This window comes from Apteryx rowi, unplaced genomic scaffold, assembly GCF_003343035.1.
Source record: "Apteryx rowi isolate R43461 unplaced genomic scaffold, aptRow1 scaffold_62, whole genome shotgun sequence".
Lineage (NCBI taxonomy): Eukaryota > Metazoa > Chordata > Aves > Apterygiformes > Apterygidae > Apteryx > Apteryx rowi.
The window spans coordinates 2,133,485-2,146,045 of record NW_020450894.1 but is presented as its reverse complement, the minus strand read 5'-3'; the positions used below and the strand labels follow the sequence as shown (position 1 = coordinate 2,146,045).

The following is a 12,561-nucleotide window of genomic DNA, read 5'->3' as shown; positions in this document are numbered from 1 at the left end:
TTTATTTATGGGAGGCAGGAGTTAGGCTACTAATTCAGATTTTGGGAGACTTAATTTGAAATTAGGGATCTGCTACTGATCTCTTGAATACTGATCTCTTGATTCATCTCTGAATCATGATGACTCAGGGCCAATCACTGGCTCTTCACATCTCATTTCCCCCCTGAACACAAGGGACAATTTCACTCTCTAAAAGCCCTCTGTGATTAAATATCTAGAAGTATCTAGAATATCTATCACAATGGGAACCACCTAGGTACCCAAAACAGAACAATGTAGTTGGATCATTAGTTACCATAAATCAGCATCACCCCTTCAAAGTCAGTGCAATTACCTTAATTTAAACCAGAAAAGGACTTGCCCTTTAACATCTGATTTTAAAACATTTTTGTTGCTTTTTTGGTTTCTATTATGATTTTTATGTTATTAAATGACCACTGGGCAGAAGGCAAAAGTATATACAAAGATACTTCTAATTTTATTTCATTATTTTAAAAGAGTTTTTTGCATATTCAAAGATATGTATTGATTAGCAGAGAAACAGAGACTAGCATTGTACATTCATATTTAAGCAGAAGGATCTTTTCAAATAGCACTGATTACCCCATAAAACTAAAGTAACTGTTTCATCCTATTAGAAAGTCTAGAAATAGATTTAGGAAGCTTTTTGAAATGTCCGCTGTTCATACTCAAAAACAACAACAGGTCTCAGAATTAAATAAGAGTGGTGACAAGTGATTCTCAGCGACTCCTACTGAGTCTGGTAGGACATCTTAATGGGACCTGACTTCTAGTATACACAGGACATCTTGACATCCATGTTCCTTTACAGTGTTTCAGCTCATGTATACACATTTTCAGAAACGAATCACAAGGCACTTTCGAACAAGTAGGCCAGACACTTGTGCTGAACACAGGTGCCACAGAAAGCTTCGGCAGCCGGCTGGGTGACAGCATTTCAGAGCTGGAGAGTGGTCCTTGTCACCTGCCAAAAGCTGCTCATAACAAGGGAGCTTAGGATATCCGACTTTTCTATCCACATCTAGTGCAGTCCCCTCTGGGGACGTCCAAGGCAGGGCTGCCAGGAAAAGCAGCTGGGAATACTGGGGAGACTCTCTCAGCTCCGATTTAAGGGTGTGTGGCTGCTGGTTTTGTGAATCACACATGCGGTTCATAAACCTCCCGCTCTTGCAGCCACCCCAATGCACATTCAGCTACTGAAGCATGTTCCTGTTGGGGTTAAACCTTCACTGGCATCACACAGAGATGGGTACAAAAGACAGCAGGCCACTTACTAAGACCAGTTCTCACTGTGAGCCCAGAACGGCAGCGCTTTACACGTGCCAGACGGCCATGAGGCCTAAGAGGTTTCTTCTGGCCCAGGATACTCTGATTTGCCTGACATTTATTTGAGAGACCACATTGTTTTAAGTGTAGAAACACTGTGACAGGTGTACGACAGGCTGAAATGACCTTTATCCATAAGAACCCCTCAGCTCTGGAAATATGTCCCTCTAGCCCTCCCCCTTCTTGGAAAATAGCCTAAATTTGTAGTTAATTTTTGTTTGTTTGCACCTGCGGTTCAATGTGAGATCGAAGTGCAATTGTTCGAAGCACTGGAGAAACACCGCTCGCTTCTGCTGGAAGGAAACACATTGGCACCTCTATGAGGTTATACAGTGTGAATTCAGAGTGTGAAGGCAGGGCAAATGATAGACAACAGCCCATGGTACTGACCTCCCTCACCCTTAAACTTATGTTTTTCTGCCCCCTCCGTTCAACCCTATTTGAGCCTCTCAGGCACCTAAAAGACAGGCAGCAGGCCTGGGCTGAGCGCCAGGTCCTTGCTCTGCCCTGCTCCTCATGTTCTCCCCTCCAACAGGCACCGGGACTCTCAGCATCACCCATCGGCCACCACTATCACCCGAAGTCCCTCGGCTCGTCTGCCACCCCAGGCCAGCAGCACTGAGGGCTTCCTCCTGCTCGCAGTCTTCAGGGCCGCCACCAGCCATCCCTTGCAGAGCTCTCTACCTGAAATCCTGCCACCTTGCCAACTTTCTGCACAAATGCACTGTTTTCCCATTCAGTTCTGCTCTTTTCCTAGCATTGCTACCCCAGCTCAGTGCAGATAAATGGCAGACTCACACAGTCACCTCTTTGTCACGTTTGGCTCGTTCCTCAGGCCCTCCCACCTCCTCAGCCCCCACTTCAGCTGTTACACTGGATTTCAGCCAGTTCTTCCATGAGAAAATTGACAAAGTATCATCTTCCTCTTCCAGTAGGTTTGCCTTCTGTTTCCTCTTCCCTTCCTACAGCTCCTTGCCCGTTCCTCCCTGTCACAGACAAAAAACCCTCCTATGCAGTGCCCTCCCTTCCCTTCTTTTATTTGCCACTGAGCCAGTCTTATACCATCTCCTTATGGCCATTCTTGCCCTGTCGTCCTCTCTTCTCCTTGACCTCTCGCTCCCAGCTGTGTCTTTACTCTCATAACACAAATATCTTTGCACCTCTCTCATCTTAAAATATTCTCATCTTAAAACATTTGTTTTCCTCTCTAAATATCATTCCTTTTTCTCACCTCCCTTTCATCACGAACCTCTCTGAACACACCAGGTACAAATGCAGTCTGGAGTTCCCCCACCAGTTACAGTCTAAGCTCCCCAGGCCAGTGCAGCTTCCCCTCCACTGAAATTGCTCCTGACAAAGTCTCTATTTACATACTAGACAAATTTCATCATACTCTGAATATTCTGGTCTCACCTATTGTGACATGCCAGCTACCTTCAGTAGTATTTCTCAGCTGCCATGACATTACTACCTTCTCTCTACCTTTGAATCTGCTGCTTCTTCATGTCCTCCAGAAGATACTTTTCTTCTCCCCGCTTTGCCATCATTCGGTGAAGTTCATGGGGCTTTTCTCATTCTATACTTTACTCCTTGGTAATTTCTTTTGCAAATACAGATTCAGCTACCACCTCCACACAACAGCTCGCAGGTTCATTTCTCTAACAGAAACTTGTCTCCCTACATCTGCACCCATGCTTGACCTGTCTCTCTGATATTATCTCATAGACATGCAGATATCAAATTGAGCTTATCATAGCTAAAACAGAGTTTCTAATATTCTTGTCCCCCATTCTTTACAGTAAGTCTTCTTCAGTAATTCCTCTCTTGATCATCACAGGCAACTCTACTACCTTTTTTGTTGTTCTGGTCAACAACTTGTGTCTCAGTATGTCCTTAGCTCCAGGTGCTGTCTAAAGTTAGCAGATTCTTTCTCCACCCAGGCTCTCATCATTTCATGTCTTTTTTTATTACAATATTCTTTCCTATGACCTTGACAAATATGATCTTGCCCTCCTTGCATCCTGAATGGATGCTGTTAGACAGATCATTTTCCTAACCTGTCACTTTAACCATGTCATTTCTCTTTGCAGCCCTTGACTGCTGCCCCAGTCTCTATCTCATTAGCATAATCTACTTGTCTTCATTAAAGAAATGTCAACTTCTTCCTCCACTCAACCAAAGAAGCCAATCTTCATCACCTACTTATTTTTTAAGCAGTCAGACACATGATTTTGTCTGTGCCAGCCATCAGTCTTTGGAAGACCATCTTGTAAACATCTGCACCTCCTATTCATTATCTTTCTTCCCAACTCTTCTAGGAATCCCTCATTTCACGGTGCTTACGAAATGCGGTCAGCCTGATGGTATTCTAAAACCACTTCCAGTCATGCTGAACATAATTTTCTTGTCATCTCCTTGTATTCTCTCATTAGGCTGCATTACTCTCCAATATCTAGTGCAGCAATATGTCAAAAGGACAGGGGCATTTTTCTGTTCTACATTTGTATGGGTTCTAGAGAGGTGATCCATGGATTAGTGATCTGTGCTTAAGGTTCATAAATCCTATGATACAACTGTAACTGGTGTTAATAATAATGAACAAAATCCCTATTATACTGATACTGAGCTGAGGTACAAGAGATTAAGTCACTTGTCTAAGGTCAGACAGAATGACTATGGCAGAACTTGGACTGAATTCTGGCTTTGTAAGTCCTGCCCTAACTCCAACACTACCTTTTTTTCTTCTATTTTGGTAGTTGTCTACAAAGGATTACGGTTTCAGTAGGATCAGCTGGGCAGGTCTGAATATTTATTTGTGGAGGAATTAGGCTTTATGAGAGATAAAATGGGCAAATTTCCATTTTATGGTCCGATTTCTCTCGTACAAAGAAAATATGCTGGTTAATTTTATTTTCGTTTAAGTGGATTCTATTCTGAATGGTCTGTTAAAGGTACTTGGATTCCGGAATACACATTATTTACTTGTTTACACCTTAAGAACTAAAACATACCATCTCTTTTCTTTCTTTTGCTCTTAAAGAGATGAATATGTACTCAAGAGTTCCAGCCACACTTAATTAGCATTGAGTCATTAAATAACTTACATTATAAATGATTGTCATTATTTTTTCAGAACCTACAAAACACAGAGTTCTATTCTACGTTTTCTGGTTTTGCAACAGTTAATGAAGTCATTCCATTCTTGAACTGTTCACCACTTATTCTGAGTGCACAGAGAGATTTTTTTCAATGAGAAAAAGCAATATAAATTTGGATTTTTATTGCTGGAGAAGACAAAATAGTTCAGATCCTCTCTATTTAAATAATTCATCTTTCTTTACATATCTTTATTTTTACAGTAAATGGAACACAACTGCGCTCAAATTAATTCTTCCATATATTTAACAAAGATTTTAAGGAAAGGAAGCAGAAAGGAAAACAATACTGAGATTTTCAAAAGGATTTGGATGCTCAGTTAAATGAACAGGAATTAAGCATGCAGTCTTGTAGGCAGCTCTGCAAATACCAGTTTCTGTTGAGAAGGGCAGGATCCCGTCATTTTTACTCAAGCAAAATTTCCATTTGTCTTCATGACAATTTTGCTTGAAAGCCAACAGCTTGATTGAAATTTGCCCTTTAAAACAGCATGATTAAAAACAGTTGCAGCTCTGTTAAATTACATATATGTTCTTAGTATTTTTAGTATATATATATTATAGAACTAATTATCTCAGAAGTGTCAGAGGAACGTGTCATGTTCTTATTACTGGTGGTAAAGACACTTTTTAACGAATTACTATTAAAGTTTGATGAAATTAAAATATTACAATTGCTTATTTAAAAAAGGATGGGCCAAATCCTCCTTGAACCCACATCCATGAAACACCAGTGATTTCATCAGTTAAATGATTTGAGAAATAGAAAATCTCTGAGCAAGAGAATGTCTTTGCTGTATTTCAGAAACATGCAGTTATTTGACTTCTGATCTACAATGATAGGCTAAGGACAATTACGTCACTGAAAACAGTGAAGGCTAAATATCTTGTTAGCAGAAGGCTTGACTCAAAGCCTATCTACTGTTTAAATTTCACTTAACCCTTCCAGTAGAACTTCGCTGTGACAGAGTGGAGCACAGACCTTGTGTTGGCCTTTCTCTACAGGGACTATTTTAACCTCAAAGGAAACACTGAAGGCCTGAACTTTCTGCATCACCATGTTCAATAAAACATTTGCTATTGACTTCACTAGGACCAGAATCAAGCCTTCAGTAAAGTTCTTTTTATGAGTGCATTGGAGAATGGTTGGGATTTCAAACACACAAACAAGTACTTGAATTCTTTAAATTTATGGAGAAAACATGAAAAAAATCATTGTCTTTATTCACATGGCAATACCACTGCATTTAAAAAGTCAGTTCTACATAATCATAAGGTGTTGCAAGCACTTTTAGGGAAATAAATCTTTTTACTCCTAGAGCTAGCTGCAAGCAGCCTCTCTCCAGACTTTTCCAATTGTGTATAAATAATCCCCAGTGATGGCTGGAGTAGTCTTCTTAAGCCCTTCTTGCTCAATTGTGCCATGCATCTGACAAATCTAAACAGAGAGTGCTTTCATCCCGGAAATCTTGCATATTATTTGGTGTGGAAGTAGGCTGGATGGGAATCAGATTTCCTTTTTTTTTCAGTGGTGGCATGGGCTAAATATACTCACAATACAATGTTTAGAAAATAGGATTTTCTATGACTTCCATGGAGCTTGGTGGAAGAAGAGAGGTAAGAGGGGGACTGAAATATTAAGGTCCTTGCAAATTTTTTTAAATAACTGGATTCCTGTGGCAGGCAGCAGAGCCCAGACCAGACAGGTTTAATTGGCAGTCTTCCAAAAGCAAGATGAAAGGTCCTCCGAGTAGCAATTGTGTAAATGGAATGGTCTCTGGTTATTGTGCAACTTCTTCATATACTTTACTGTACCTTTATAATTAAATGATGTAATCCCTTTTTGTTTCCTTTCTTGCTTCCCTCCCTACTAGTGCAGGAAAGCATCTGAGCAATGTGGCCATACAATGCTGACTTGGGGGGTTCCACTTTTCTTTCTGGGGCACTACGAGTCGCACGCAAGGAGTCGGGAGCTGGTGATTGCAGAAGCAGGAAACAAACTCTGTCTTCTCCCTGCCACAAACTGGTACTGATCTGCATTTCAGGTCCCTGCTTGCTTAGTGCTGGTGGTTGGGTTTTTTGGTAGGGTGAGGGAAGGCTGCTTTTGCTAGAAACTTAGTGCTAAACAATGAACAGTGGATCTTACAGCAGGTAGGGAATGCTATATTCAAAGGGCATTAAGCAGCACAGCTATTTAATTCACTGAGGAGACTGTGCAGACACCTCAGACCGGGAAGGAGCATAGTACTGTGCTGAATAGGACCAGAGTCAGCGTTTCCTGACAGCACAAGGCTTTGGGGATCAAGAGTGAAACTCTGGTCCAGAGATGTCAACAGACTTGATCAAACACCTAGGCAAAACCAGCAAACCACCTTTGTAACCTCTTTCTCTTTGACTGGTCCTTCTTCACAAAGAGTGCTTTGCTTCAGCCCAGTTAGCCCATTCACAGGAATACAGATTATTCAGGTGGGTAAAAGCTAGCCAGACTGGGTCCTGGGTTGCGTGACTGACTCTAATAATTTCTTTATTGGCTGTAATTCCTCTTTCTGATTTTCTTTCGTTTATCATAATAAAGCAAACAAATTAATTGACTGATTTTGATGCAGTTGTAGAATATTCTTCAGGCCTTTGGTCTCATGTCTGCCTGCCTCTTCCTGAGTATGCCTACTTGTGGAAGTCCGTGTTAATTCATTTTCTATTTATCTAATTGTATTATTTTCAAATCACCTTGATTCTACAGGAATATAACAAAATGGATACAAGAATTTTAAACAGGAGCAGCAGTTTTATATGCATTAGTATTTATAATATCTATCAATAAGAAATCTGAAGTAAGAGATCTCCAGTTTTTCTAGCAAAATCAAACATAGGTTTTGATGTAATTGCCAGAAAGTAAAAATAGAAATATAGAACAAAGTTAGGGAAACAACCCAGAATCTTCAGAAACAGAACTGCTTTTTAAGACCACTGGCATCAGAATATTGCAAAGTATCATAGGGCCTGATTCTGCAACAGGCCATTGCCTACAGCTTGCATTAATTTCAGCACAGTTCATAGCCCAATAACTGCTGGGTATTTGCAAAGGCAGTTAGGCTTTTAATGACTATGTTTTGTTATCCTTTGATAGACAAACCTACCGTTCTCAATACTGGAAGTTTTGCCTAGGGAAAAATGTAGATCTGTCCCAAAATAAACGGATCACTTAGATCCTCTCCAGCTTAAAAAAAAAGAAAGAAAAAAAAGCGTAACAGCATTACATTCAATTACATATAGTATTATATGCAATATTTGGGGCCAGAACCTGCCTCACTTTATCCAGTTCCAGAAGAGGTGTGCCAGATTAAATTAACAGCTGGCAGGGGATGGAGAATAAAAGGCACATGTACCAAAGACATCCTCAAAATAGGCCTTTTAAGCGGTACTTGCCCTGGAGCTCTTATTTTATGCAGGAAGAAATTTCATCTGTGCAGAAATATTTACCCCAGTCAGGGTATCTGATTACAACAGGCACAGTACATTCAGAGTTCTTCACACTCACACAGGGCATGCTTTGTCCAAATGCCTTCCCCTGCAATTTCTAACTCTAGATGATTGTCTCCAATGGGAGAAAAACTAGAAGAGGACTGTGGTTCTGTTAAGATGAACCTAGAATACCTGTCTCATTTTGAACTCGGACTGTTTTCTACATCTGACAGCAATGCCAAATCTACTTATTCTACTTTCACTACATAACTGTGGATCATAAAGAAACAGTCTAATACCTGTTCCTCAGGTGGGAACTAGCTGATTACCTATGTAAAGCTGGCTCCTACGCATAAGTATCAAATTCCTAATTCAACAACTCCAGCATACAAGGATTTTTAATTGATAATTATTTTACAATACTTTTTGGCAAAAACCCATTCATTCTTTTTGGCAAAAGCCCATTCATTCTTTTTGATCTAACTGTTTCTATAAAATGGATGGGCAATCCTATGGTATTGCTATCTCCAGTTTTAGCTCTGAACAAGTCAAAGTTCTATATTATTACATTGCCATTATATTTGCTTTCCTATGCTTTAATCTGGAGGTGCCAAAACAACACACCTCTACAGTATTAATATTAATGTGTGACTCTTCATCATGGCTGAGAGTTATGGTATAGGTAGATCCTCACTCCAAAATGACAACCAAATGAACTGCAATGTTGGTATTTACCATTAAAAATCTCTCTCCTTTAACATTTCCCGCAACATACAATTTAAAAGTTTGTTAAGTGTGCACCAGAAACCTTTAAAGAAGGAAAATGAACTGTCAGGTAAGCATTTAACATATATTTTTCTAAAGCAGTGGAAAGCAGTTACACACATCAGTATTTGCACATATCTCCTTTACGTGCACAAGTTGCACTTCTGACACCAGGGCACCAAGAAAAAAGGGCACTGAGAAATGGCTATGTGGCCATCTGCATGCACATATGTCCAGAAATATGTCTGCAGGAATGCAGGCTGTACCTGAGCCCAGCAATCTGACCCTCGCTACCAGCCCAATATCCCCTTATGTATATGTAGACTTGGCTCACTACACACACACACAAGCACGCATGCACACACACACACATACTCAAATTAAAACAGGATCTTTTGAAGACCATCTTCTCCTGCATTTAACTGCCTGAGTTTGAGATCCCACATTTTCACTATCACTAACACTCAAAGCGTTGCGCTTACGCATCTCGCAGTGCCAGGAGGTTTCACCAGCTTCTAGCAGGAGAAACGGACACGCCTGAACCCAAGACAAGGCAGGCAGCTGAGAGCAATGAGTCTCACTTAATCCAAGAGGAAAAGCCTCTCTAATAATTAAAACTCTATTTCCCAAAGGTGAGCTCTGGTGAAATGTTTGTTCGCTGTCAAGGTTGAACTTCTTTGTTTATGCCCAAGGCACAGAAAGTGCACGTGGCAGAGCGATCCAGCCCTCTTCAGTGAGCCCAGCACGCCTGCACCCTCACCTAGGCGGACAAGAGGAATCCCTAGGCATTGAACCCACCAGCCAGGTGCCAGCATGCTGACAGCTTTTGGGCATGTTCATTTGCCCATTACAAATGGGACTGAAGCCACCAATTCGTTTCATGTAGGTTGCAAAACAGCAACTAGACGTTAATAGTCACTAGAAGCACACGCTGGACCCAAACTAATGATCAAGGGGTAAGAGGTTCCTTACAACATCCCTCTTTGTATTGTTTCAGTGTAAGTCTATACTGTGCCACTAACCTCTACTGCTCACTTTTAAAATATACAGAACTGAACTATACATTGGCAAGCACATGTGAAAGTATATCCCTCATGAATAATTAGATTTAAGCAGTAATTCTGCATGCAATTTCTGAAGCAGGAATTAATACAGGCTATCAAGGGAGTTTTGGACAGAGAATACATTTAGAAAACAAGTATTTTTAAAGATTGCACAGTGTAAGAAGCAATGATTTCACTGTGATAGAAATAAATTGCTAGGGAATCATCTGAACGCAACAGAAGAACCATGGGAGGAAAATGTTATTTTGTTGTATGGGGTAACCATGATGTGGGCAGCAAAGATGCTGTCATCTTTTACTGAAACCCTCATCATCTTGCAATAACATAAATTTTTTTGTACACAGGGTTTTGTGCATATCTCCCCTTGTTGTACTTTGGATTAAAGAAATATTTGAGGCAAACTGACTATCATCTTGAACTGTCATCTTGGGGGAGAAAAGAAGAAGGACCAAAAGACAGGAAAAAGAATAGCACAAAGATGCTACAGGCAAACAGATGCATCTCCACCCTGAGAGAAAATAATTCCTTTTTAACACTCCTGATAAATTCATGTCATGTTTTGTAGACATTGAAAATATTCCAAAATGTAGCTCAGTGTAAATAGCAAGCTGGGTTCCCTCCTGCTTTTTAGCATTTCTCTTTGTTTACTCTCCATTTGAGGATAGAAGAAGCCTGCATGTGAGCACTGCAAATGGTGTAATTCAGGACTGATGGGGCATTTGGTAAGGCAATGATGAAATACAGACATATGTAACCTCCAATGAAACAATACATTGACTGAGTCAGCAGGGTCAAACTAAAAAAAAAATTCTATTTTTTCTTTTTCCTTAGAAAAAATTCTAATGTCTGCTTTATTAATACTCTTCGTGTCTATGTGGAAAACATTCTGATACCATGGTGATGGGCAGACTATAATAAGCTTAGAGAAACAGAGACATGAAAGAGGGACATTCTGGGGTGTTTCTGCTCTCACCCCCACTGCCTTCTTGCTCCCAAACCCCAAGTGGCAGCAGTAGAGATCCCATGGGAAACTGCTTTGGCAACGATCGGGGAAGCAATGCACAGCGCAGCCAGTTCACCCGTCGCAAGAAGAGGTACTTGGCTAGAGACACCAGCTCCCACCTGTGAGCCCAAATGGCTCTGCTCAGCCTCGGCAGCTCAGGAGGGCCTGGCACGTTCATTTGGTAAAAGCAGCCCTTACCTTTGGCAATCAGCTCCTCCAGCTCTTGGTCGAATCCATGTCGGTGGCACTTCCTCCAGAGCCCCATGTTGGTTGAATTGTACTGTCTGTTGCACTCATCGACTGGACTCATAGCAAAGATCTGCCTCCTGTTTCTTGCCAAGAGGAGTTTCCCTTCCCAGCGGTCCAACCTAGACCTGCTGGCCCTGAGAGGCAGGTTGTTGTTGGAGTTATAAATGAAGCCAGGATCATTTCTCTTACCGGTGATACTCTTGCACCTCTCTCTGTGCTTCCTGGCATCAGTTTCATACCAATGGTCAGAGCAGATTGCTACAGCCAGCATGCCCAGGGCACACAAAGCTAAGGAGAGGCCGGCATACAGCAGTAACCTTCCAGCAGCCATACCTCAGCTTCACAGAAACACCATGGACATCTTCACCACAGACAAAGCCCTGGACGTGAGACCACGCAAAAACCTCCGGGGCAGCTGCTTGATGTCACTTGGCAGAGATTGCCTCAAACATCCACAACTCCTGCGGCTCACATCCGTGCTGCGGAGGGACTCCAAGAGCGCTACAAAGTTCTGCCCTGGAGGCAGTGCTGGAGTCTCATCTGCCTGCTTCCTCAGCGGTGGAGACCTGATGAGGAGAAACACAGCCCTCCACCTGGCACGGGAGCGGCCCGGGGAAGCACCCCCACAAAGATGTCCTGCTCCCCTCCCCAGAAGCGCTCACACGGCTGGGTGTGCTGAAGGAATAGCCCCCGCCAGAGACTTGAAGGCTATGGCTGTTTGATCAGTCCATTAATCTCTTTCCATCTGGCCAGCTCAGAAATACAGGAGCAATAGCTTTCAGATAGCAGGTTCACTGCAGCATCACCGGACAGAAAAGTTCAACAGCAAGAAATCTTCCAGTCTCAAGCAGCCAACTATCCTGGTGGCAAGAATCGGGGACTTGCCTTTTCTTTGTCAGCAGCTCGCTGAGAGCATCATCTGGACAGTTGCTGGCTTGGGTTTAAAGCAGGGTTGAAGGGGAGGGAGCAAGAGGGGGAGCAATCTGTTGTTGTTGCTGCCGCTGTTTGAAGTCGTGGCTGAAATATAACCTCTCTGGCCGTAACAGGAAATTCAGGCAGGCATGGGTCTCCCCCTCAGCAGACTTTGCTCACAGTCACTGACATCTTGGCTTCCAAAACACCTCAGCTTCTCCCTGCTAGCCTTGCCATTCACTTGGTTTGTTTTGTTGTCTGCACTGTCATCAAGGCAACGTAACGTAATGATCCCTTCCCTTGACCAGCTGGAGCTCGAGAGCCCCGAATTACTAACAGAGCAGCGGTTGGGCTCTCCCACCTACAGCAGCGCAGCAGCCTCCCTGGTCCCGGTCGGCATGAGAGGCGGCTGGAAGGAGCTGGAGCTGATGCCGGAGCCGCTGCCACGGACCGCGCACCTCCCGCTAGGCAGCACTGGAAGCAGTCCTCAGCCCCAGCATCGTTTTTCCACCCCCTTCCGCCGTTATTTGAAAAGCTTTCTTCTTCACCGACGCTTCAATTTGTTGTGCACAGTTTTCCTAACACACAGGCATTGTTAACCATC

The 12,561-nt window shown here is 42.4% G+C and overlaps 1 protein-coding gene across 1 annotated transcript in view; it reads right to left on the bottom strand.

Moving 5' to 3' along the window:
- The window catches only part of TMEM178B (transmembrane protein 178B), a 221,730-nt gene extending 210,354 nt beyond the window's left edge, over window positions 1-11,376 (bottom strand). The window contains exon 1 of the mRNA XM_026083950.1: window positions 10,995-11,376. Coding sequence (XP_025939735.1) covers window positions 10,995-11,376 — 382 coding nt within the window. The remainder of the gene's footprint in view (window positions 1-10,994) is intronic.
- Window positions 11,377-12,561: the final 1,185 nt, after the last annotated feature.